Genomic DNA, 24,140 nt, shown 5'->3' on the forward strand with positions numbered 1-24,140 from the left:
CGACACTACATACCGTTGAAACATCCATTGTGTCTAGAAGCGCCAACCCCCCTTGCTAACAGTCTTGGAGCTTGACATATAATTAGTGCAGTATCTTGCCCCTCTATTGAAATGCTCAAATTGGGGAGGGCTATCTCTTAAAGTATGGCATGGTGCTGGACTGCTTTACTCTCTACGCAAGTTAAATGGATGGTGGAAAGTTGCAACAGCATCTCACACCTCGATTCGTGCCAACCTATCTTTCGCCTGGTGGGCCAATGTCCAGGCAGATGAACATTCGTCCAAAACATGCAACAAGTACTGAGCTTCTTCCGGCGTGCCGAATAACGACAGCGTTCTCACCGCTTGCATGACTCCGTAGATCATCATAAGAGGGCTGTGTCCAAGACCATACTGGCTGCGGTATTTCCGTACAATGTGTGCGATGTCTTCCGCAGATGATAAGGAGTCTTTGCGGGCGTTGTCCTTCAGAGCTGCAATGTCATGAGACACCGCTTGCTCGAAATTTAGCGCAATGCGGACGCTGTGAAAGAGCAAACTGATGGTGGAATTAGTTTTCAGCCCCATCTTGCACGATCAAAGCGATAGAAAAGGGGGGGGGGGGGTCAGTGGAATTGAACTAACTGAAGTGCTGCCACGCTTGGGATGAGCAGGGTGCTTGATGGTTCCCATCTGTTCCATTTCGCACAGTCCGGCAATGCTTCATACCAGCTACACAGCTCAAAGTTGAGGCTGTCGAGACACGACTGGCGACCGATACCCTCCAGGCTGCTCTTGGTGGAGAACAACTTTGAAAGCATCTTCTCGATGATCTTGGAAAGCCGGATCTGCTCCTTGAAACACGGGATGAGGGGATTTACGACATCGAACTCCCCGTCATAATCCGAGAACCCAGCAGAGAGCCAGGGCTTCATCTCTGGAAAGTCTCTGATCGGCAGTCAATACATGGTAAGGTGGAAACTCGTAGATATACATCTTGGACCTACGGGAGCCTGTTGGTGGTTTCGACTTCTGCGTCATCGTAGAAAAGATAGACTGATCGTCCAAGGATCAGGCTAATCAACTTATCAGAAGTGTAGCATCCCCAAAAGATGCGTCTGCGAATCTCCAAATCTTCCTCGGTAGCTAGCGATGCATCGTGGGATACCCAATGTTTCGGGTCCCTCTGAAACCCCATGTCTTGTGCCATGCGGAACGCGATACCTAGACCCGCCCATATTCAACATCACGTATCAACGAACTGGGCATCATAAGCAAGGACTTACCCGAAAAGCCCCATCCCTTTGAGAGATTTCCTCTTCCAATCTCGTAGAATGCCAGGCAGAGGAAGCCCTGTACAGTAACGATTGAAGGTTTCGTGAAGCCGGAGACGATGAGTATGCTCTCGGCAGCGGAGAAGAACTGCTCGCTCGCATCTCTGTGGCGCTTGTCTGGTGACATGAGTGTACCCAGGGCACAGATAGACAGGAGTAAAGCCGATGACCAATACTTGCCGTGAACCCGGTCACCAAAGTGGTCCCTCAAGAAGGCTTCTCGGTAAATAAACATGAAGTGCGGGTACTGCCATTTGAAGAACTGCATCAATGCGTCATCTACCAGTTCGTCGTATAAGCTGATTCCGAAATGCTCCGCCACATGCTCAAAATTTGAGTCGGGACCAACAACATAGTTCTCAGAAAGCTCGCGTGAGGGTGAGGCGTTGCCCCGTGCTGGCACCCCGAGATGGGCGCGATAGATACTCGTCGCACCATGGTAGATGAGCGAACCCTCAAGGTCGACCTGAAGGTTCTCGCTGCTGCCTCGAGATGGCTCAGGATTTCTCTCTTCGCTCACGTTCACTACTGAAGCTGGTCCCGGGGCCGAGAGGTGATCCCCGAAGGAGACGGTCTTTAGCAGGCTGTCCCGCTCCGGGCTTGGCGCGGCTTGAAGTTTGCCAATGAACGACTCCAGCCATGCGACTCTGTTCTCTAAGCTGACGACATATTCGTGTGTCGCTGGCCGTCGTTTACGGTCGACCTCTCGATACTCGCAAGTCTGTTGAGCAGTTGCGCAATTCTGGCAGGGCTCCGTGCGTGAGCATTTTAGCTATGAGCGCAGAAGGCCGAGTCAGTGAAGTAACGACTACTCAGGTTGCGAGGGTTCAAGATGCCTTTCGGTATTGGCATCTCTTGCATCTACAGCTAGTGTCAGCAGTCATCTTCACATTGTCTCTCATATAGAGGCTCAGAAACTCACGAGATCTTCTTGGCGGGCTTTGTTGGCATGATGCCCTTATCACGGTCATTTCTTCTTCCGACGATGAGTCCTGGAACTTGGAAGTAAGGCACGGGCGGAGTACTCCGCAGCATAACCTAAACCCGAAGGCTAATGGCGGGAGTAGTGCTCTTGATAGCGCTTAGTCACTACCTTGGGTCGCCAATGGGAGCATGTGTTGCACTGAACCACTTCCCGAACTCCAAAGTAAGGTTCGTGGCATCCAGAACTAAACTAGGGGGCCCCAGCAAAATGGTAAGGGGGGCTAGTTTCGGGGAGCAGTTGTCAACCTTCGTCGGAATACCCCCCCTTTCGCACTCAGCTACCTCTCATTTGCGTCTTCACGATGTCTCGGTATCGGTCTCGCTTTCCATACGATGAAGTCAATTGAAACCGAAGAGGAAATAGAATATAAGAGACCATGGGCGGGACACATGTTCCTCACAAGAGGATGGCCTTCTGCTCCAACTCTCCTCTAAAAGTAATTCTGTTTTCTAGCGACCATCTTCTTACATTCTCTTTGTTCAGTCCCAGCCTGAGCCCGTCATGAAGCGTGTTGAAATCACGGCGCCCGGTGTTGTGTCGTGGGTCGACCACCCGAAGCCCGAAGCTGGCCCTAAGGACGTTCTCCTCAAAATCAAAGCCTGCGGTATCTGCGGCTCAGACAGCCTGTACACCGATCACGGCGGCATCCCGCCCTACCAGGGCTGTACGCCCCTCGGCCACGAACCAGCAGGAGAAGTTGCAGAAATCGGAGCGGGCATTGAGTCACCAGACGTCGAAGTCGGCGACCATGTCGTGGTAGACACAATGGTTTTTCAAGACGGCCTCTTGGGCTCGGGCGGTGCGCAGGGTGCGCTGTGCGAATACGTCGTCATCTACAACTACGAGCCACGGAAGCACCTGAAGAAGATTCCGAAGAGCATACCCTGGCACATTGCGGCACTAAACGAGCCCATGGCGGTCGCCCTGCACGCGGTAAACAGGACGAGCCCGAAACCGGGCTGCAAGGTTGTGGTTTTTGGCGCGGGGCCCATCGGTCTGGGCGCGGTCTTGGGGTATCGCAGAAAGGGGGCGAGCCACATTGTCGTCGTGGACGTGGTCAACGCGAGGCTCGAAAAGGCTCTCAAAGTCGGCGCCGATGCTGTCGTCAACTCAGCTGAAGCTGAAGATCTGGCGGCAAAGTTGGTTGAGTTGCAAGGAGACGGAGCGACGGCACAAAACCGAGGCACTCGCCCTGGTACCGATATCTTTCTGGACGCGGCGGGCGCACCGCCGGTCCCTGCGCAGGTGTGCAAGATGGCGAAGCGAGGCGCCACATTTGGTGTGGTAGGAGTCCACAGAAAGCCAACGGAGTTAAACTTTGCACAGTTGATTTCGACGGAATTGACGATTGTTTTCAGCGTGGGATATCCGACAGAGATTTTCGAGGTCACAGATGATATCGTCGACAACTGGGACAAGTACGCGGAGATCGTCAGTGATCAAATCCCGTTTGACCAGGCGATAGATGCGTTGGAGTTGGCCAAATCAGGCAAAGCGAACAAAGTTGTCGTGGTTTTTGACTGATTTCAGAGAGAGATTCATGAGAAACAGCCATTCAGTTTTTGAATCTGAACAGTCAACACAGGTGCTCGGATGGGTTCTCTGGTAGCTCATCTACAATCCGGTCAACCTGAAGAGCCCATGTCACCAACCTCCACCAACCCCAGACAGTCGAGCAGCCCGCAAGCTTCATGGTCGGGTTGAAATTTCTGAGCCAAGCAGTTGAGATAGGTGGGATCTCGACAGTACTGTAAAGTACATTTTACGACTTCAATTTTCTACAAACGAGAAGCGACATATTTGTTCATAGTTGCGATTTGAGAGAGTATTTAGCGTTCCGTCAAATGACATATAAAATCAATCTATCACTGATATCATCATCTTATAGATTTGAATCAGAATACAGGCCCAGAGATATTCACACAAAACTCAGTTGGTTGATGATATTGAGTGAATTTATACAAATGACACTTAACTAACAAGTTGCTACCCCCATGATCTGCCACCGATCTTTGCGACTCAAATTCTGTTGAGCTTGACAATTCAAAGGCAAAGGCATCCATGGTGATGAGGCGCGGCTTGAATAAGTTGACCCTGAATGAGCTACGAGTAGGAGCCTTAAAGTGCGTGTATATCCTCTGGGTACTATCCCATCGAGTGCTGGATAATGTCACACTGGTTTGCAGATACGTTTTAGTCATAAAAGGTAGTATAACTCGCGTATTAATCTAAGTTATCATGTATCAAAGCCGTGGTATTTCTAAGTGCTGTACCTAATTAAAGGTGCTAAATGGATCAGCACTGGAGAAAACTGAAGAGGTAAATCTTGACTTTATCTAGCACTCGATATGACAGTTCATCAGGTTCAGTTCTTGGCCCAATTACTAACTTCTAGTAATTATGGCGGAAGGTCCTGTGGCCTGCATACGTGGGCTTATCTACAGACTACGACAATGACAGCTTAGCTTTTTGCAGTGATAGTGATTCGTTTTGAGCGAACTGTAAACTTAATCCTATCAGACAACCATCATCTCATCGTTGTTGACCGAGTGTTGATAGTAGCTATAGCAGTAAAACTACTTGCGTGACGCATATCTCTCAACTCCCGTCTGAGCAAACGTCCTACTAAGGCAAAAGTTTTACCACTTCCAAGCGGCGAAAGAGAGAAATCTCTCAAGAGTCACTTTGACTGATATGCCATGGGTTGTAAGATCACCATGAAGAAGCGCGGGTGTCAAGGTTTCCTGAGAAGTACCTGTAGTCATTTCCTCGGTGAAGCTCGTAGACATCAAGAAAGATCTCCTTCCAGACGACATTCTACTTATAGGATTACGATGGGCAAACGTCAGCAATCACTGCACACCGTCTTCTCTAGGAATGGAATCGTGTTCTAGCATTGATGAAAAGCAGCGCGTACACGATTCCGCAACTTCCAGTCTATTAAACTTTCAATTCGCTTGTCTTCGATGGTTAAACTTGATACTTCCTTCAAGTGATGTATCCATTCGACATTGATGAAACAGACTTTTTTTTATCTCAGAAACTCAAATGATCCAGGTCGTACCGAGAAATCTCGTGACATCGTAACTCGGCTTTTGTGGTGACATGCTTGACTGGAGCGACAACAGGCAACTTCAATGTATTCTATCCAGCCCGCATTGAGTCAGGCGATGTTGCTGTTTCTGCTCTATCCGGTTTTCCCAGGTTACCTACTCGATGAACACACTATCCGGGACATCATGAGGAAGCGGACACTGCTAGACGTAGCTTCCAATTTTCTCACTACTTAAACTTATGTCTTGCAAACTGTACTAAGCCTCTACCTCGTACGCGTATGATGATCACGAGATGACGACCAATCTTCTTAACCTTGATGAGCTGGGACTTCCCTGTATTGGTAGACGATGCGCAGATCTCGACGCAGACCTTTCAAGCAATCGGGCTCAATCAAGCCGCCTAAATGGTCAAGAGAACAACTCCATGACCAGCCCAACCAGACGAATATAGATCGTGAAGTTGCGGTCTGGCTTCCGGACAGGTACAAGTCGGATGTCCCCACTCTGAGTCTATTCCTGTCATACCAAATTGAGGCTTTTACGCAATTCTGATTGTTGTATCCAACTTGATTCGCTTTCTTCTCGTTCGCCCGTCTTTTCCAGCGAGGCGAAGCTTCAGTGATGTCTTGGCATATTGCGTGGACCCCATGGAGAGATCAGCAAATAGACGACAATTGTCCGGACAAAGTAGCTCACGGTAGTTTCTTTCGCTGCGATTAAACTTCTAGAAGCCCAAAAGTTCGTTCGATCATAATCAAAGTTTGAAGCTTTTTTGACCTCAAATTTCCATTGGACCTTGTGTCGAATTTTGTTTGTCGGTTGAAATTTCTTTTGACAGAGTGCCAAGATGCAAGCGCATCGTGAGGCCCTAAATTTAGCATCACAGTACCCGCACCTCCTCTCAGCTAGCCCAGACATGGAGACACCGCGAAGTTTTGCAGCCTTTTTGGGAAAACGTAGAGCTACCCCGCTTCGAAGCTGCTTCGACTGTCCCTCTGCGAATAGAATTACCCATGAAGCTGCAAGAAAAGCTGGGGATAGCGTCAAGAGTTGCGTGGATTTGACGAAGGCTGGCGGAGACTAACATCCAGTGAACAATCCGCATCCCAAGACAAAAAAAAGCCTCTGTTAGTGGTCAAATTTTTGCGCCGATGCTGATCCCAGTGGCAGGACGCGGTGTCGATCATCCGCAGCCCAGCGTCATTTGAGGGCACTGAGTGGTAAGCTGATATATCTGACAGGGAACACCCCCTTCAAGCTTTGAGAACATGACTGGACGAACCGTAAACAACAAAGTACTGGACTGACTATGTACAAGGCTCTCCCTCTCCGGCACTATGCGCCAAGTAGAGATGTGAAACAGGACAGCTCATCTTCGGATCTTTTTCTTGGGATCCTTGGGTAGCGTTAGGTCGGTGATCCAGTCGGAAAGAAACCCTTACGGAACGCCTGTCGGAATGCATGTTTTCTATGGTTGCCGGAGCCTGGGAGGCGGGCTGGTGCGTGTCGCCGTGGCTCTGCTGTGCTTGGCGGGGATGTGCCGGCGGCGAGTTTTCTGATCTTAAATTTTTACGTACGGTTTGTAGCGATTACTTTACCTCTCTGCAAGTAACCAAAGTACATTAAATTGGCGATAATCAAAATAACGAAGATTTAGTCGACGGGGCAATGGGTCTTGGCAAGATCCACGGCTGCTAGCTTCTGGAAGAGGCGAGATGTCCAAGTTCAGTGATGGATCTTGCTTCGCATGCCTCATATCGAGAAGGCTAAGCATACGCGTAGACAGCCATGTTCTTCACCTTGGCAAATGGTACTCTATGTGCTAACGAGAGGCACAAAAGTAACGCAACTGTCTTGCACCCGTGATACGCATTTACCTCTGGCATTTTGTTGGTTGGTTATTATAGCGCCACTTCAGGTGTTTGGGGCTGCTCGCCCGGCTGTCGGCCGGCATTGACCTTGCCTAAGCGGTCATGTCCGTAATTATTATGCTGTCAGTTGTAGCACGCGACACTTATCCGTCTTAGAGTCGGCAAATTGTGACTGTTCACCTGCTCACAAGGGGCCCTAGTCGTATCATATTAAGCTTTCCTGGGGATTCGGGGACGGCGGAGGTAGAACAAAGATGATATAGGGCTCTAACGGAGAGCAATCTGACAACCAACAAGCACCGAAAGGCCCCCAAGCAACACTTGCCGAGAGCTCAACTTTAGGTAATTAGCGCGTGTTCAATTTAGACTTGTTCAGTGGGTTTTAGCAAATCGGTCACACAACGAGAAACTACCGTCGAATAATGCCCGGGATGTTGAGTCGTCAATTGAGGCTGGGGCAGCTAGGGGGCTTCTTGGCTTCCCTCATCGAAATCCACTTTCGAATAGCGGCAAACTGAGTGGAAGCTGCGGAGATGGAGAACTGCCAGCGCCAAGGGACCAACCAAGACCCAAGCCTCTGAGTGACGATGCGCGGTCGCTGCCCGAGACACGGTCATGCTCTTCGTACGTGGTCTGTCTGTCTATTCTGCCGTTGATCGACTCTGAGTTGTTGATCCATGGATCCTCGCCCCTGGGAGGAGAGTCATTCGCCGAAACATGAGTATATATCCGGCATCATCCTGCTCTACATCCTGGATTCACATCAGCACTCCGACACCATCAACAATTTCAACATCAACTCATTGTGACATATTTTAACCAGTTCCAACCTGAAATCGACTTTAGTCACCCAGAAAATAATTACAACGGCCATAATGCACTTCAACCGCGTCGCCCTGTCCCTTGCTGCCGTCGCCTTCGTCCAGGCCGACCTCCAGCTCGACAACGATGATATTCCCACCCAGTGCCAGGCGGTCTGCCGTCCCATCTACGACCTCGGCCAAGCCTGCGAGGTGAATGACGACCTGGTCAGAGATGACCTGACCGAGGACCGTCTTGAGGCCCAGTGCGTCTGCACAAACAACAGCATCAACGTCTCCCAGTATGCCGCACTCTGCGCAAGCTGCATGGACCAGAACGTCCGTGACCGAGATGACCTAGATGGTAAGCAGATGAACCACAACACATCATCATTCAATCTCGTTTTATACTGACACACATCGACCTAGATATCAACGACATCCTGAGAACCTGCGGGTTCGCCAGCACCTCCTACGCCTCGACCGCATCCTACGCGTCTACAACCCCGTCCGTCTCAGCGGCCCGCCCCACTGCCTCGGCCCAACTCACCACAACCATCACCCCCGGCGCTGTCGGCGGCGGATCCTCTTCCCCGACTCAGACCTCCGCATCCGGGTCCGGCAGCAACAGCGGCGGCAGCAGTACCACCCCGACCACGGCGGGCGGTCAGACTTCCCAGACCCCCAATGCTGCGGGTGTTGTGTCGCCTCAAGGTCTCGGCCTGATTGGTGCCGTTGCCGTTGGCGCTCTCTTCTTGTAAATTTGGGGATGGGGGGTTCTTGACGAATAATCTGGCTTTTTACGAACATAACATCCAACAGGGTATGAAATCTGTGTTTATGGATTTGGATTGCATATTTTAGGCGCTATGGAACATATACCTTAGCATTTACTGTCGTTTCAATTATCTCCTTTCGAGGAGTCTGGTTCCTCTCAAGGGATATAATCTCTAAGGCTTATCAGAAAGCATTGTCGATCCCTACAATCTTTTGAGCACGCCAGCTGCATAATTAACTTTGTTTCGGATCGCATATGTGAAAACTCTCAGGCCCGCTGCCGTGATGTTCATCGGTTTTTGCTCGACTTGAGATCCGCTTTGACTCGGCATGGTGTAGAGATCGATTCACAAAAGGGCTCAATGCTAGCGAAGTGGACGCAGTAATCATTTCTGATTCCCTCATTCTTACATCTAAGAATAAGATACTTCGCACAGATTGGGACATTCCCGGTGAATTTATATCCTGATCAGCTATTACCTGCAATCCCCGTAGCATGATGCGGTGTATGTCGATCAGATTACGGGTTGAATTGAGCTGCCGTGTCGGAAAGATTTGATGTTGGTAAGATCCGTCTGCATTTGCCCCTATCGTGCATTATCCATTTGAATACGGTACCTCGAATTTCGCCTTGATGGTGCTGATGTTGCCAAGCGTCGAATTTCAGTGCAGAACTGATCGATAATCCTACGCCCAAAGAGCTTATATCTCCCCCTCATTCGTCTGAAATTATCAGCTACGGGTTAATCCTGATCGTCTACCGACTATCTGAACTTACATCTGGAGCATCTTCAATTTCGGGCAGCATCTTCTCGCTGCCAATGCAGAGCCAAGAATCAAACGGGCCACGGTAATTAACAGCTAACGGTTCGTAAACCAGATTGTCCAACAAGCAAAGGTCTTTCGATCTAGGGCCTGCTTTGACGTAGACGGCATACTTGCACTCTTTGCCGTTCGAGAGAGGCTGCTGACACCTATCCTGGCACTCGTAGACACCCTTGAGAATTTCGGCCTGGTTGTTCAGCGTGCGCTTTTCGATCTCGATCCTGTCGACGTAGCTATCGTACCAGCATCGTGCCTGGCCTCGGGCCCTCGGGATGCGGTTGAATCGAGCAAATACTGTCGGTTCCGGGGCGTATGTTGTACATGAGAGGGTTACGTTGGGCTTTACACCAGGAATCTCGGTGGGCGTTACTGTTGCGCACCAGGTCGTGGTGGGAAACACCTTCTGGGTGGGATTGGGCCCGAGGGGTGTGTAAGGGAGCGGGTCAACGGGAATTTGGGCCATGCAGGCGAGAGGCAGGAGCCAGTACATAATTGCCCACTTCATTTTTGCTGTTATGTCTCCGGTAATTTGTACCTGGGATCTTTGTCGGGGTTGTGTTTTTGCGGAGGAGGTATCAGGCGCGCGTAGGGGAACGAAGATGTCGAAGGTAAGATAGGAAGGGTGCTTGGCATCAAGCAGTAGAATAGGCTGCTTCTCAACTTACCTGTGCAATACCTCGATGGCCGAAATAAAGTCTGACTCGACTTCCTGCGGCCTGTAAGGCTGGGCAAGATTGCGGGAGACGAGCAGTCCATCGATATTGAGCGCGCCGAACTAAGAGCGGTCGCTGAATGGCCTGCACTTTGTCTAAATTCCGAGTCTCCAGGGAACACGATGGTGTCGTGACTCCCAGCCATAGTGATAGACCATAGGTGGATTTGTATCCTTCTGCTCAGATAACAATTAGATAACAAGTGTGTGCTCTCACAAGACAGTATTCAAGGCTATGTAGTTGAGATTTGACGTTTCGAGCGCTACTTGGTCAGGTGCGTCGGTATCTACTTGACATCATATGAACGTGGATTGAATACATCGACGTACCACAGTATCTAATCGTGAACAGCCAAGTTCAAAACCACCAGCGCTGACAAATTACACGACGTTTATCCCAAATCGCACGTCATAGGCTCACATAGAATTAGCTGGAGCGGGGTCACTCATCTCACCTTAGATGGCCCCTCTTCCAAAGTCTCAAGTTGAGGCCACAACTCTCGCGCCTCAAACCAAAAGACCAAGATCTTTCAGAATATCTCCGAACCATATCCTTTGAATGAAGCTAGAGATCAAGTAAACATGGTCAATCTTCCACATCCATTCAGCGAGATCCCTCGTCTCCAGTTGACTTATGACCGGCCGGTAGACATTGAACAGCTGCACCGACTACCTGGGCAGGAGGGGACCAAGGACGGGGCCATCTATATCGCCCGTGATGACTGTAACTCTGGTCTGGCGTTCGGAGGCAACAAGGTGCGAAAATTAGAATACGTCTTGGCGGACGCTGTCGATCAAGGTGCGGATACAATAGTCACGACGGGCGGGACCCAGTCGAACCACATGCGCCAGACCGCTGCGGCTGCGGCAAAGCTAGGTTTGAAAGTGAGTCTATGCCTCTTGCATAGAGGTCGTAATTACCCGTCTTCAAATGGCGCAGGTCTCCTCTGACAGATAGATAGGTCGCTCTCTTCCCCGTTACTGCCGTTTCGTCAGAGGACCCGGAGTACAAGTACGCAGGAAACATCCAGCTCAACTCCATTCTCGGTGCCGAGACCTTCCCGCCAAACACGAGCAAAGAAGACGCCGTCACCGCCCTTGAGAGTCGCGGGCAGAAGCCATACGTGATCCCAGCGGGCGCAAGCACACACCCCCTCGGCGGCCTAGGCTACGCAAGATGGGCCTTTGAGCTTCTCGAGTGGGAAGACAAATATGGCACAAATATCAGGAACATAGTAGTCGCGGTCGGCTCCGGATCGACCCTGGGCGGCCTTGTCGCCGGCTTCAAGCTCGCGCAGCAGGTCGGCCGTGACGGTGCGCGGAAGCGACTAGTCGGATACTCGATCCTGAGGAAGGCCGAGGACGACGTCGCACAGATGGTGCTGGATATTGCGAGGACCACAGCGGAGAAGGTTGGGCTGGATCCCAAGTTGATCACGAGAAACGACTTTGAGATCGATTACGAGTACCTTGGAGGCTCGTACGGCCACCTTGATGAGCGAACGACGGAGGGCATCAAGACATTGGCTCGGACGGAGGGGATCCTGACGGATCCGGTTTATACTGGCAAGGCATTTACTGGTTTGCTGCATACTGCCAAGGCGGGAGGGTTTAATGGAAAGGCGACGCTGTTTTTGCATACTGGCGGACAGGCAGCTCTGAGTGCGTACCCGAAGCTGACGCAGTAATATCCCGTGCTCCTATGCTGGTGTTAGAACATCAAAGAGTGCAAGTGAGGCTAGAGTTGATGGATCTTTTGGAAAGACTTTTCAATATTCTAAGTGGTATCTTTAGACAAAGAAAAAACATGCATGTACATCCTCGCTCATTCAAGGCATTTAACTCACTCAACCTCTCTCCATCTCTTCTCCAACGTCCCAATAACATGCGTCCGCGATCCCGACCCATACTCCGCCATGATCAAGTTGGCCTGCTTGCTGTACGAGGCCCCCTGAGCCTCAAAGTGGTTCGAGAAACCGAATCCAACGCTGGGCACACTATACACCCCCTGACTCGGCATCACAACCTCCTTCGCCTGTCCCATAGCCCGGCTCGTCGAGCTTGCAACATTCAACACGCGCTGCTGCCCCAACGCCATCTGCGCCTCCATAATCATCTGCCGGATCGTAGGTACCGTCTCGACATAGACGGCCCGACGGGCCTTAGACACCCGGAGCAGTTCCGATGGGTCGTTACGGGCACAAGCCTGGGCGTAGAGGTTGCGCATGCGCGGGCTGTACATCTCGCACATGAGGCTCGCGGCCACGGTGACGCCCTTGAGCGGCATGGCGGCCGCCAGTGTAGTGCCGCGGATGGACTCGTGGTAACACGACGGGCAAATTGTGCAGTCTTGCCATCCGTACCACCGCCTGTCACGGAAATCCTCGTCGCGCGGGCAGAGAGGCAGGCTGGCGAACTCGAGGGCGTAGGACTCAAGCGGCTGGGTGTCGGCTGTGAAGTGGCCCTCGAGAAGCTTCGTCATGTAAGGGGCGAAGCGCGGGTTCGCGGGGTTAAAGCAGCACAGAAGTGTCGTGCCGGATGACACGCCGCACTTTGGCACGAGAGAAGAGCTTAGGCCGAGGGGTTCGGCGACGTTGGCCACGCAGGTGGCGCAGATGCCGAACTCGGCTGGGTGGGAGGGGAACGTGTACCACGTCCCGTCTGTGATGCCCTGCGGGCTGCAAAACTCCTCATTGCAGGCGGCGTCGAGGGCTTTCCAGAAGATGGAGTACTGCTTGGCCTCGGTGGCGCAGGACATTGCGATGCCAATGTTGAAGTGGCCCAGCGCGCAGTAGACGAGACTGCCGTATCGTGAGGCGAGGTTCGTGCCGGCGTCGCACCATTTTCCTTCCTCGCCGGTGCCGGCTACGAAGTCGCAGTAGCAAGCGGCGCAGACGAGGACGCCGTCGTGGCCCGCGGCCGTGGGCGTGAACCACTTGCGGGAGGTGACGGTAACCTTTTGGCGTTTGGCACAAGGGGGGAGGTTCATCCTAGCGAGGGCTTCCTTGGTGAAGCCGAGCCAGTCGTCCTTGACGGCCGCCTCTTTGTAAATGTTCTGGATGTAACGGGTGGAGAGGTCGCAGGACCAGACATCGTTGGTGGCTTGTCCCGTGGCCTGCTCAAAATTGGCCGCGAAGCGGTACGGCTGGATATGGTCCTCGAAGCAGGCCTGGCAGACAACCATGTTTGGTACGGCATTGTTCTTCGGACGATACCATTTGGCGCCTTCGCTTCCCTTGGCTCCATCGGCGCCCCTACAATCCGGAACAGCGCTCCTGTGGAGGAGGAAGGTGACGAGGTCCTCGATGCGTCCCGTGGCGAGGGTGTTGCGGAGAAGATGGTCCCTGACGCGGGGCTTGCTGAAGCGGCAGACCCGCGGCTTGTTATCATCGCAGATCTTGCCCCTGAAATCGTGCTCGAAGCGGGTGCCGACGAGATGGTCCTCGTAGCACTTTGAGCAGATTGAGAAGTCTGGCGCAGTAGGGTGCGCATACCACGTCGTGCAAAAGGTGACGGGGCTATCGATACAGGCGACGACGCCGCGTCCTCGCTTCCTGCTGGGCGGACTGGCTCTTCGAGAGTTGGCGCGCGGTCTAGTGGGCGACATTGTGAGTTCCTTCTTTGACTGCTGCTTTTGCGCTGGTGGTCCTCGAGGGGTGAGATCCAACGGCGTCACGGGCTCAGGGGTCGGGTTCGTGGAGGGAGGCGTGAAGCACGATGTGGTGGTGCTGGCGGTGAAGTCTGGCGTGGCGAGCTCGTCGCGAGGGGTCGACGGGGCGGAGTAGATAGTAGACAGCATTGGCGAGGGCGCGAAGCGCAGGTTCTGAAGCGTCTCTTCGAGGTTGTCAAAGTCGATCACGCCAGGCCGCGGTTCAGGTGCCCCAGTCCTCTTCGCATTTTCGGGTGGTGTCAGGACTCCATTGGCCGCACTAGGCGGGATACTAGCTGCGGCCGCCTTGATTTGTGCTGATGATAGTTGTTGCTGTTGTTGCTGACCTGCACCCGCTGGGAAGTAACCAGTGGGCTCCCTCTGTGGCGGTGTCGGCGGAGGTGGAGGAAAGCTAGTGAGGGCGCCGGGTCCCGGGCTGCGGAGGTCGGCGACACGGCCGAGGCCAGATAAGGGAGCTTTCGGGGGAGCCGAAGGGCCGTTGGCGCCGGCTTTTGGTACTGGACTTGCGGGTGGCGGAACGTTGAAGCTGGTGTAAGAGGGAGGGCTTGGGTTCCCCGTCCACTGCTGCACCGGTGGCTGAAGCTTGTGAGAAGAAACAGGACGAACGGGCTTCGGTGCAGCGATAGGAGTTGTCTGCCTCGCGGACTTGGAAGCCGGAGCTGGCGCCGGAGCCGGAGCTTTAGTTCCCTTGCTCTTGGAGGCCGAGCTGGATACCTTCTCGGTCTGGGGCCGCGAGCCCCGGGCCGGCTGCGGCGGGGCCTGTCGATGGGTCATACTGTAGTCCACGGGCCAAAATGATAATCAAAATGAAATCCCCACTGCAGCTGAAAGAAAAAAACTTGACGATGGCTTCACGCTTCTTTTGGTCTGGTTCGGGAGCGGGATGGGACGGTAAGGACAGGCCTTTTGAGAAAATTTCCCAAAGAAAACAGCAAGAACGCAGCGAATATAAGAGCAGACAAGGAAAGGTCTTGCGGGAGTCATGCAACAGTGGCCACTCGCTCTGGGACGACGTGCATGTTTAAAGGAAGCTTCCAAAGGGAGGAAGACTTGATTGGCATCAACACTTCATCTCAAGAGAGCGGCGTCGAGTTGGTGCCCGATGAACGGAATGCCGGGATGTTCGTGGAGATGATCCACACCACCTCATGCCCGACTTGCAGCGATCGCCCTGGGACTGGGGGCTGGAGACCTCGGAGAGGACACCAAGAGAGCAGAGGGCTTCCTTGACAGTTTCTCGTCATGTTCACTAGTAGACCCGTTCCGACCTCGTCTTCATTTCCCAATGGCAACGGGAACCTGTTTACTGTTAGTGTTACGGAGACTCGAACAGCCGAGGACAAACACAAGGCTTTCAGCTCTCAGGCGTCAGTGGCAGAGCGGTTCAGCCATAATTAGAGGAAGAAGAATTCTTGGCTGCATTCCAGGGCTTCCAAAGCTCGGAGATTTTTTTTCTTCTGGCAATGGCCTTCTTTCGCAAGGAAAAAAGACGACAAGGGCTTGGACAGGGGCTTGGGCCATGGAATGCTGTGAAAGCAGGTTGCTTTGGGCCGTGGGAGTTTGATTATCGGGCGTCAAGAGTTGAGTGTTGTTGTTATTCTCAAAGTTAGCGAGGCTGGAAAGCAGGCTTTTGTCGCTCGTTTCCCCCAGCTCGTTCGTTTCCCTTGCCCTTTCAGTATTCCCATGGAATATTTTCGAGGTTGGGCTCCTCGCAGGGACACCGTTGGGATGAAAAACTTGAGATGAACGGTCCCTTCATGAATCGCAAACTCTGCTAGTTTGAACACTTCCTCCGCACATACCACTGCCATGACTCTGTTCAAGTTCCCTTCTTCCAAATGCTTCCAACGGTTCCCTTTCCTCTCTGCCCTTTACCTCTGCTCCTTGCTCACCTTACCCTGCCGCAGCTTGGATCAAGTGACCACGGCAACGAATATGAGTGAAGCACTGAGGCTCTTTGCTCTTTCCAAAATGAGGGGTTCGAGATTTTGCGCCACTCAACACTTCAACTGTAGCACAGTCCGTTGCCGTCGCGGGAAAGCGGAAGCGATCGAGGCCAGGCAAAGCGCAACGAAAAGCACGCCAAAGCGAACAGATGTCCGGCGCGGGCTCATGCACGGCGGACCGTCATCTTGGGAAGCAGGGCTAGAACTCACATGAATCCGTACCGTCTGTTAGAAGAGTGGAGGGGGGCCAAAGGATCATTTTAAATCACTATGGGAGGGATGAGGGGTTGACTCGGGCGCAAAGGTACAAAACTCGCGGCGCCAGCGCGACAAAGTCAGACTCCCACACTTCCTTCGCGTCCACCACAAGGTGCTTTCTTTAGCACCCGGTGGCTGGCACGGCTGGCTCGCACTTTCGAGTTCGCACATGTTTTCGTCTTGTTATCTGTGTGCCTGTCTGGTCTGGATGCGCTAGGACCGTTCCTTTTCGATGAGGGTAGGGGGTAAGCCAATTGCTTGGGGGAGCTAACTTGTCGAGGAAAACAGCCCGCCGAGCGTTGTCTTGATCGGTGGTTTTGGGAATGGTGAGTCGGGTCGACCGTCACAGTCGCATTGCATTCCTCGCGTGAGGCAGGCGAACATCCCGAAAGTATGGGCACCACGCCGTTTGCTCGCATTCCAGTCGGACAGGTCGATCTCTGGATGTCATCTCTCACTTGATCTTTTACTTCTTTCACTTCGGTGCTTCAACTTGTCCAACGCAACTGATTTCTCATACTGGTCAAGAACCACGAACCAACACCTTCATGATCCTTGCCCCTAAAACCGCGGTTCCATGGTGTAGATTGCTTGGACGTGCCAAAGCGGCCTAGTCCGTCACATCATGCCCCAGGCCCGGGAAATTATCACAACAGGGGCACCACCACTTCCGGACTCTGTTATATAGGTCCTTTTATTGATGGAGAAAGCCCAGCAACAGGGGGCCAGGAGGAGAGTTTCCTGAACGGATCATGGATTCGCGGGTAACGGTTGACTCTGTTTGCCCACTTTTCGTTTCTGTCTTACCTTTCATTCTTCCTGTTTCCCCTTCCTTCACTCATTCTCATTCATTACGTTTCGCTTCAATTTCATTCATTCAATTGAAGGCGAAACGATCCCACAAAGCGGTTCACTCTTTTCCCGCTCGACATTGTGACGGGGCTGGGGTTTAGGAATACGGGCAGAGAGAGAAAACCGGACCCCCAAATTCAAATTCACGGCAGCGCGGCGCATTGCGCTTCCCAGGGCGCGCCCACTTTCGCTCGTTTGAAACAAGGTCGCATTTGTTCGAGATACATTCGTTTCTTTTATATCAAGGGTCCAGCCACGGCAAGGCTACGAAACTCTGTCCTCGTCCCGGGAAGGCCGAGATAATGGTGCGGGATCTCTCCGTATAACCCAACCTACACGCAACGCCAACAGCCTTGTCGCCGAAAGAAAGCAACTCTGGTAATCATTGTCTGCAAAGCCTGGCATCGGCAATTGCAATTGCCAACTTCTTGCTTCGGGATCGAATAGGGATTGGGCAATACTAGAGGGAAATCCAATTGGAGGAATCCAACTAGAGGAATCGGAAACGACCAGATCAACGTAAGGAGGCAAGAGGACAGGAATCATCGGTAACAAGATGATGAACGACCGCCCTCCCCCGCCGGACGAACCGGACCCGATCGTCCCCCGCGACCTCAAAGCAAAACGCACCGTGCCGTCACCCCGCAAAGCGGCCACCATCCGGAGCGCAAAGGGATCCATCTTTGGCAAAGCATCGATACCCAGCGTCTACTGGGCCGGCGACGACCCGACGCCCATGAACAATGAAGAATTCACGTTCTACCGCGAGGACACGCCGCCGCTACCTGATGGCACCGGCGGTGACAAGGCTGCTCGGACGCGGGGGTATCGGCAGAGCGTGTTCGATCACGACGAGGAGGATAGCGATCGCAAGAGGAAGCGCAAGTGCTGCGGTATGACGATGTGGGTGTTTTGGTTGCTCGTTGCACTGATTGTTGCGGTTGTTCTCGGAGTTGGTATTGGTGTTGGTGCCGGCATTGGCGCGAATCAAAAGTCGGACCAGAGCGCCGCGACGACGAGGTATGTGCTTCATCTTCTCTTGAACTTTGACATGCGCGTGGACCTGTCGATTAACAAAGCTCTCCTCAAGCTCAACTTCAACGCCCACGCCAACTACTGGTGCAAGCTCGACATCAACAACAATGATCGTGCCCACAATGTCCAGCTCCTCCATGCCACGGAGCGGCAGCGACGCAACTGCGACCGAGACAGCATCAACATCGATTCCAACCTCGGTGACCAGCACCTCCACATCAACGCCATCTCCAACAGCAACTTCGAGCGGCAATGCAATCTGCCCAGACGCGGACAACACGGTCTACAACGTCATCGGCTCCGACAAGCGCTTCCTCCGGGTCTGCGGGGTCGACTACAGCGGCGACGACGGCGCCATCGACATGTCCAACACGCAGGCGAGCACCATGGGCGACTGCATGGAGATCTGCGCAAAGTCGGCCCAGTGTACCGGCGTATCGTGGGGCAACGTGATGATCAACGGCGCCGCGGAGCTGCGGTGCTGGCTGAAGCGGGACTTGAAAAAGTCGCATGCAGCGGTAGAGAATTGGAATTTTGCCGTCCTGTTATGATGAGGGAGAATTCTTGTAGATATTTTGGAAACAAAGCTAATGATAATGTCAAGTATGCGAAAAGACATATGGGAGGAAACACTAAGATACCAGATGGAAGCGGGCGTATACGGAGTCTTTATGGACAGCTTCAACGAGGGGAATTAAAGTATCGAGTATGTTTCTCCTTAATGTTTGATGCCATCTGAAAAGGACGTGAAATACCCAGCAATGCCATAAATCTCATTACATCCTCCTCAATCAAGGTATCAACTAGTGCCAGTAAAAGCTTCCGTTCCTCGTCTTCATGGCCATTTCCCACGTTCCATTCTTCTTCAGGTAAAGGCACACGCATCAAGTCAACTCTCACTGAATAGCAGCAACAACGAATCCAGCCATGGCCGCCGCCGCAACAACAGCCCCGGTCTCCCTAGGCTTGGCAGCAGCGTTATGCGACCCCCCGATACCCCCCGATCCGCCGCCGTTGACCGGCCCCGCGCTCGTAATCTGCGCCACGACGGAGCTACACTGATTCGTACCCGTAGGCAAAACGTCCACGATTCCAGGAACGTCGCTGCAGGCCTGCCACAGCGCGCGGAAGTCGGTGATGTGCTTATCTCTCCACGAGGTGTACGACGATGCATAGGTCGAGTACGCGGAGCCGATGGATCCCGTGATAGTCGGGTCGGAGCAGGCGTCCGTGATGGTCACTGAGAGCGCAAGGTAGGCGGCCACGTCGGCGGGCGGAGTGGGTACGTTGTCGGTGATTTTTGGGAGGAGGGAGGTTGCGACGGATGTGCAGGCGTTGAGGTCGCGGCGTTCCTTGATGGCTGCGTTGGCGGCTGCTATGGCTTCGCTGGCGCGGTTTGGTACTTCTATGGCTTGCAAGGCGTTTGCTGTCGCGCAGAGGGCTGCGACGAGGTAGGTTGAGGGACGCATTGTGAGTGTTTGTATGGGTGTATATGAGTGTGTGTGAGTGCGAATGAAGCCCCGTCTTGCAAGTACTGGGTGATGGATGGGTTGATATGGCTGCGGGCAAGGTCTCTGGGCTGTGAGCACGGTCGAGGGAGGCAATGTTGACTGGAGTGATGACGGTGATCTATAAGGTGAATGCACGTTTTGATGTCGTCCGGTCCTTAACCTCCTGCTTGGGAAAGGAGTGACGGTCGTCTTATATCAGATTCGCCGATACACTCGTGCCTCGGATTGGGTATGCGAGCTTGGCGGGAGGCTGACAATCCACCCCTTAGCTTCACGAGGTTCAATACACCTTGAGGGGGCCAACTGATCGTCGTGATCTCTGCTGCATGAGTTGCAGGGAATGTTGCATGCTCGTCAGAACTCAAGACAAGCCGCAGCAAGAAATCTTGACTTTCGTCTACTTTGGTACGACAGAAGGCTCAGTCGCACCTCTGCCTGGCATGACATCCTCGGCCCGCCTTCTCATCGTCTCGTGTCGGAAGAACCTGTAAAACGCGACCTTACGCTCAGCCACCGCTACGCCGACCGCGTTTAGAAGAGCTTGACGGAGGCGGGACATCAGCGTCAAAGCCAAAGTGTCAGGAATGGGTGGCGCTCTCATTGGCATGCGCGTGAAGGCCGGGGAATGAGACATGTCGCGCTCTAGCGTTGTGGCGCTGGGCAAATGTCGGTGCCTGCACCCATATCTTCCTCCCGTTCAGCCCTGATCCCAATTTTTGGTGATACGCCGACGCTTTCAGAACCACCGGCGGCCTGTTGTGGCTTCTTTTGTCTCAAGGGACATCAGCCTTGCCGGCTGACGGTTTCTCCTTTTGCGCCTCTTGGTGGTTGAAAGTGCCAAACGCTTCAACGATCAGTGACATCGCCGGAAGGGGAAACGATGGGAACGTGCTGACCAACCCTGAGAGCGAACTCACGATGAACACCGCCACGTTGCTTTGACCTTGCGAAAGAAATGCTGACATTTTCTCTAACTCAGAAGTAATCCGATCTTCGGCGTATTATGGCACTCCGCATAGCTTGGTGTTCTCCTACCCTGCCTCAACCAGAGTCATTAGACTCATCATGTTCGTCATTCTGTCTTCTTGGTTCTGTCCATTTCGTCCTGTTTTCCCTCAAGGTTCACCACTCGCATGGAACAAATTTGCTTTCAAGATCCCTCTGATGTACAACTTCCCACCTCCTTGAGCTCGGACTCCTTGACCGTCTTCGAGTGCCTGGCATGCGACTCAAAGATGCCCATGAAGGGGATGATGAGTAAGAAAATGGGAACGAGCTGGCTGTATACAATCTCGCTCTCGCCATGGGCAGTATAAACCTCACCCATTTTGCCTAAACGTCTCTTATCGTCGAGAAGAGAGTAGACACCGAAACCAAAATAAAGAGTTAACCCCACTAAGTTCCCAACTTCAGACGCGAGGAAATACCAAACCGCTAGAAGCGACATTCTCAGCGCCTTCAAGAATTTGTTCTCAGTCCATCGTTTGAAGATTGTTTCGGGATTCAAGACATTGATCGGTTGGCCTTGCTTGTCGATCAGTGAGCCTCTGATATGGTCCATCCAAAAGATGCGACCGGTACGCCAACTGAGGAAGGTTTGTAGTGCATAAAAGTATGCCATCAAGGTCATGTTGGCTACCATCAGGTGTCTAGGCCATCCGCCCTTCTTCTTTCCCAAGGTGCATCTCATCGGGCACCTCATTCGGTCCGGAGAATAGACATCTTCATAGCCAGTGACCCAGAATGCAAGTAGAAGGAGTATAAAAGTGGCCGCCATCAGCACAATCCGTAGGGCGCGAGCCAGGCGTGCAGTCATTTCAGTGTTTTCGGGATTGCATCGCTGCGGGTGTGTCCTCTTGACGCTATCACGGAACCCGCGAGTGACCACCAGCGATAGCAGGTGAGCATTCGTACAGAACCACGCGAGATCGGTGACGATCAAAAAGTGATAGATTGAGATCGATTCATCTGCCAGCTCCTTGATCCCGGCGACAAATACCGCGAGACCTGTCACGAGCTGGAGATCGCTGAAAGTATTGACGAGGTCGTAGGCGACGAGGGAATGCAAGTCGGGGTTCATGCCCCTTCGGAACATGAAGCGGCGAAGAGGTTCGGATATCCATTCGCAACCATATCGGTCAATCGGGTTGAAGGTCCGTCGAGTTTGATTGGTACGGCCTACGACGATACAGAAAATTGCTGAGAGGAGAGTGAAAAATGCCGTGAGGGCGAAAGCCACGAGCACCTAAACTCGCCGAACGGTTTCAGTAAGAAGTCATTCATTTTCAATCTCAAGAGGTCGTGCTAGAAAAAAAAAATAACTTACACCTGTGCCTGCTATATCTGGCTGCGGTGACATCATGGGACACGCGCAAGCATCGTAGTCTTTACAGCTGAAGTCCCCGATGTACATGTAGTACTCTGTGTTGTTGGCGTAATGACATTTCAGAAAAATGTCGTTCAAGATTTCTTTGAACACCCCCTCATACTGTTCCACAGGATATTCCGCCATTTTGTATTGATTTCAACCGTTCGGGTCTGGTGTTGTTGTAGAACTTGCATTCATAGCCGACGGAAGACGAGACAGGTAGGAGTGAAGATGGTTAATGAAGACCGGGTCAGAGACTTTTTGTAGGTTGGCAGCCTCATGATATTTACTGATGCAAATTACGATGGCACCGCAGCATGGAAAATAGCTCAAATAGACCAACAGTTGCACAACGTGGCATCGGCGAAGTGCCGGTAAAGAGCCGCGCGCCAGCGCCGGCTCCGGAATGTTTCAACGCCATGGCTTTACTAAAAGAACTTACACTTCAGCTCTGGGCCGTAATGGGCCCCATCCAAATTGAAGGCTGAAGAAGGTTGCACTGCTTGCGACTCAGACAACATGCCTAGCTTTTCAAGCTGAAAATCAAAGGCTGTCATGTTCTTTATATTTCCTTTCGCCAAGAGCCACTCGACGTGAGCGTCGTACGACTGGTGTGATGATAGCCCGGAAGCATGAGCCCGATGATGTGGGGTGCGCCGATCCCGGCCGGGACGTCCCGAGACGGAGGCTACGGCGTCAGTATCCACATATCACCCGGCAAATCTCTACTTTTTGAGGCTGACGCTTTGGATCTGTGGTCTCCTCTCTTCAAGCTCGGGTAAACCCCGAAATTGATGGTGCATGCACTATGAGTACCTTGAGTCTTTAAGTGGCTAACTATGAAAACGTCTCTCCTAAGGTAGTTGCATCTTCCTTGACGCCTACCTCTCAGTCTGGACTCCTACTCTGCACCCAAGCATACCCTAGAATTAAAGAAAAAGCACGGCTCAGATACGCATACTTCGTTCAGCAAACCTATCTCCTAACATGTCTTGCTGCTCTACTTGTCACTCTGCAGCGTTCCGTGGCTGAATCAGTAGTAATTAAGTATCTTTGAACTTGTGTCGATGCTGCAGGGTTTTGCTTCAATTCTAGTTTTGGTGCGGGTGATGTGTAAATTTTGCCCCCAACCTTGATGACATTTGATACCCGCAAAAGTACGAGACCATAAAAGTGAGTTCAGCGAACATTCTGGTACCAGCTGCACCTTGGTAGCCCGAACAACCGAGGAGCCTATAGATAGAGAAGGCTCGGAAATGTCTCACTTGCTCGGAAGGGTTTCTTTTTCCTCAGACCTATGATGCTGTTAGATGCTGCAACTTTGTTGCGAGCTAGATTGTGCGAATCGATAAGCGACCGAGACCCTCATCTGCTTCTGATGGCTTGGCGGGTTGCTATCAAGAAGGCTCGGTCCTCTCTCCATCGATACGAGTCTACAGCTGCAGACTCGTACGAGGATTTAGACCGACAGGAACGGTGATGAACATATCGACCACGGAGCAGTTTGTCTCTTGATTGAGATATGCATCAGACTCGCAAGATCGTATTCTGAGTTCTCCTGTCTACCACTTCGTCTTGGAATCCGCCTCTGCCCGTGGGATCTCCTCCAGACACCAGCGACCCAATAAGAATGTCATGGAGTGGTCTTTCCGTGCTGAGTAATAACTACGGCGCCCCAGAAACCGTGACGTTGGAGATGCGTTCCTTCACAGTACAGCGCTATTTTTTCTCAATTCTGAGAAGATCTGGAGAACGAAGAGTGTGCTCTCGTCACAAATTGGTAATGGTCCGGGCGCTGGGATACGTTATTTTCCTTCATCAGCACATCGTCACCTTCAGGACTTTTTTAGACTTTTCTACATATACTCAGGTCTTACAGTATTAACTAAGCCCGAGACTACGCACCGGGACCGAAGTCGGCGATGTCAAGGGCGTTAGGTTCAAAACGATATGTTAAGCCGCATCTTAGACGAACTACCTACGCAGAAATGACACACCAGTTGCCAATCGCGCTTCTAGCAGCCAAGTGCCGAAAGCCTATTATGGAGATGTAGTCCAACGTTGATAGCAAATCCTCGAGCGATTGGTCAAAGCTTCTCATGCCTTCAACTCAATTACTGTGCTGCCTCGATCGAAAGCAGCACGAGTTCCGAACCTCCGT

General features: G+C 52.4%; 10 protein-coding genes across 10 annotated transcripts; 5 read left to right on the top strand and 5 right to left on the bottom strand.

The window, feature by feature from the left end:
- Positions 1 to 213: 213 nt before the first annotated feature.
- Positions 214 to 2,264, bottom strand: CTAM01_13505 (uncharacterized protein; the record flags this gene model as incomplete). The annotated part of the gene is made up of 5 exons (XM_060529508.1): positions 214 to 538; positions 625 to 927; positions 987 to 1,203; positions 1,266 to 1,972; positions 2,236 to 2,264. 5 exons carry the CDS (start codon positions 2,262 to 2,264, stop codon positions 214 to 216), a joined length of 1,581 nt encoding a protein of 526 aa, XP_060375930.1.
- A 535-nt stretch (positions 2,265 to 2,799) lies between these two features.
- CTAM01_13506 (alcohol dehydrogenase) lies at positions 2,800 to 3,822 on the top strand (the record flags this gene model as incomplete). The annotated part of the gene is made up of 1 exon (XM_060529509.1): positions 2,800 to 3,822. One exon carries the CDS (start codon positions 2,800 to 2,802, stop codon positions 3,820 to 3,822), a length of 1,023 nt encoding a protein of 340 aa, XP_060375931.1.
- A 4,278-nt stretch (positions 3,823 to 8,100) lies between these two features.
- CTAM01_13507 (uncharacterized protein) lies at positions 8,101 to 8,786 on the top strand (the record flags this gene model as incomplete). Its single annotated transcript, XM_060529510.1, has 2 exons — positions 8,101 to 8,389; positions 8,455 to 8,786. 2 exons carry the CDS (start codon positions 8,101 to 8,103, stop codon positions 8,784 to 8,786), a joined length of 621 nt encoding a protein of 206 aa, XP_060375932.1.
- A 718-nt stretch (positions 8,787 to 9,504) lies between these two features.
- On the bottom strand, positions 9,505 to 10,485 carry CTAM01_13508 (uncharacterized protein; the record flags this gene model as incomplete). The annotated part of the gene is made up of 3 exons (XM_060529511.1): positions 9,505 to 9,525; positions 9,581 to 10,137; positions 10,293 to 10,485. 3 exons carry the CDS (start codon positions 10,483 to 10,485, stop codon positions 9,505 to 9,507), a joined length of 771 nt encoding a protein of 256 aa, XP_060375933.1.
- A 436-nt stretch (positions 10,486 to 10,921) lies between these two features.
- Positions 10,922 to 12,027, top strand: CTAM01_13509 (1-aminocyclopropane-1-carboxylate deaminase; the record flags this gene model as incomplete). The annotated part of the gene is made up of 2 exons (XM_060529512.1): positions 10,922 to 11,224; positions 11,302 to 12,027. 2 exons carry the CDS (start codon positions 10,922 to 10,924, stop codon positions 12,025 to 12,027), a joined length of 1,029 nt encoding a protein of 342 aa, XP_060375934.1.
- Positions 12,028 to 12,182: 155 nt separating this feature from the next.
- On the bottom strand, positions 12,183 to 14,783 carry CTAM01_13510 (uncharacterized protein; the record flags this gene model as incomplete). Its single annotated transcript, XM_060529513.1, has 1 exon — positions 12,183 to 14,783. The coding sequence occupies one exon, from the start codon at positions 14,781 to 14,783 to the stop codon at positions 12,183 to 12,185; it is 2,601 nt and encodes an 866-aa protein (XP_060375935.1).
- Positions 14,784 to 15,818: 1,035 nt separating this feature from the next.
- Positions 15,819 to 16,169, top strand: CTAM01_13511 (uncharacterized protein; the record flags this gene model as incomplete). The annotated part of the gene is made up of 1 exon (XM_060529514.1): positions 15,819 to 16,169. The coding sequence occupies one exon, from the start codon at positions 15,819 to 15,821 to the stop codon at positions 16,167 to 16,169; it is 351 nt and encodes a 116-aa protein (XP_060375936.1).
- A 1,452-nt stretch (positions 16,170 to 17,621) lies between these two features.
- Positions 17,622 to 18,651, top strand: CTAM01_13512 (uncharacterized protein; the record flags this gene model as incomplete). The annotated part of the gene is made up of 2 exons (XM_060529515.1): positions 17,622 to 18,300; positions 18,368 to 18,651. The coding sequence occupies 2 exons, from the start codon at positions 17,622 to 17,624 to the stop codon at positions 18,649 to 18,651; spliced, it is 963 nt and encodes a 320-aa protein (XP_060375937.1).
- A 345-nt stretch (positions 18,652 to 18,996) lies between these two features.
- On the bottom strand, positions 18,997 to 19,569 carry CTAM01_13513 (uncharacterized protein; the record flags this gene model as incomplete). The annotated part of the gene is made up of 1 exon (XM_060529516.1): positions 18,997 to 19,569. One exon carries the CDS (start codon positions 19,567 to 19,569, stop codon positions 18,997 to 18,999), a length of 573 nt encoding a protein of 190 aa, XP_060375938.1.
- Positions 19,570 to 20,761: 1,192 nt separating this feature from the next.
- Positions 20,762 to 22,123, bottom strand: CTAM01_13514 (uncharacterized protein; the record flags this gene model as incomplete). The annotated part of the gene is made up of 2 exons (XM_060529517.1): positions 20,762 to 21,856; positions 21,938 to 22,123. The coding sequence occupies 2 exons, from the start codon at positions 22,121 to 22,123 to the stop codon at positions 20,762 to 20,764; spliced, it is 1,281 nt and encodes a 426-aa protein (XP_060375939.1).
- Positions 22,124 to 24,140: the final 2,017 nt, after the last annotated feature.

Source organism: Colletotrichum tamarilloi (genome assembly GCF_030869305.1).
Source record: "Colletotrichum tamarilloi strain Tom-12 chromosome Unknown Scaffold_97.1, whole genome shotgun sequence".
Lineage (NCBI taxonomy): Eukaryota > Fungi > Ascomycota > Sordariomycetes > Glomerellales > Glomerellaceae > Colletotrichum > Colletotrichum tamarilloi.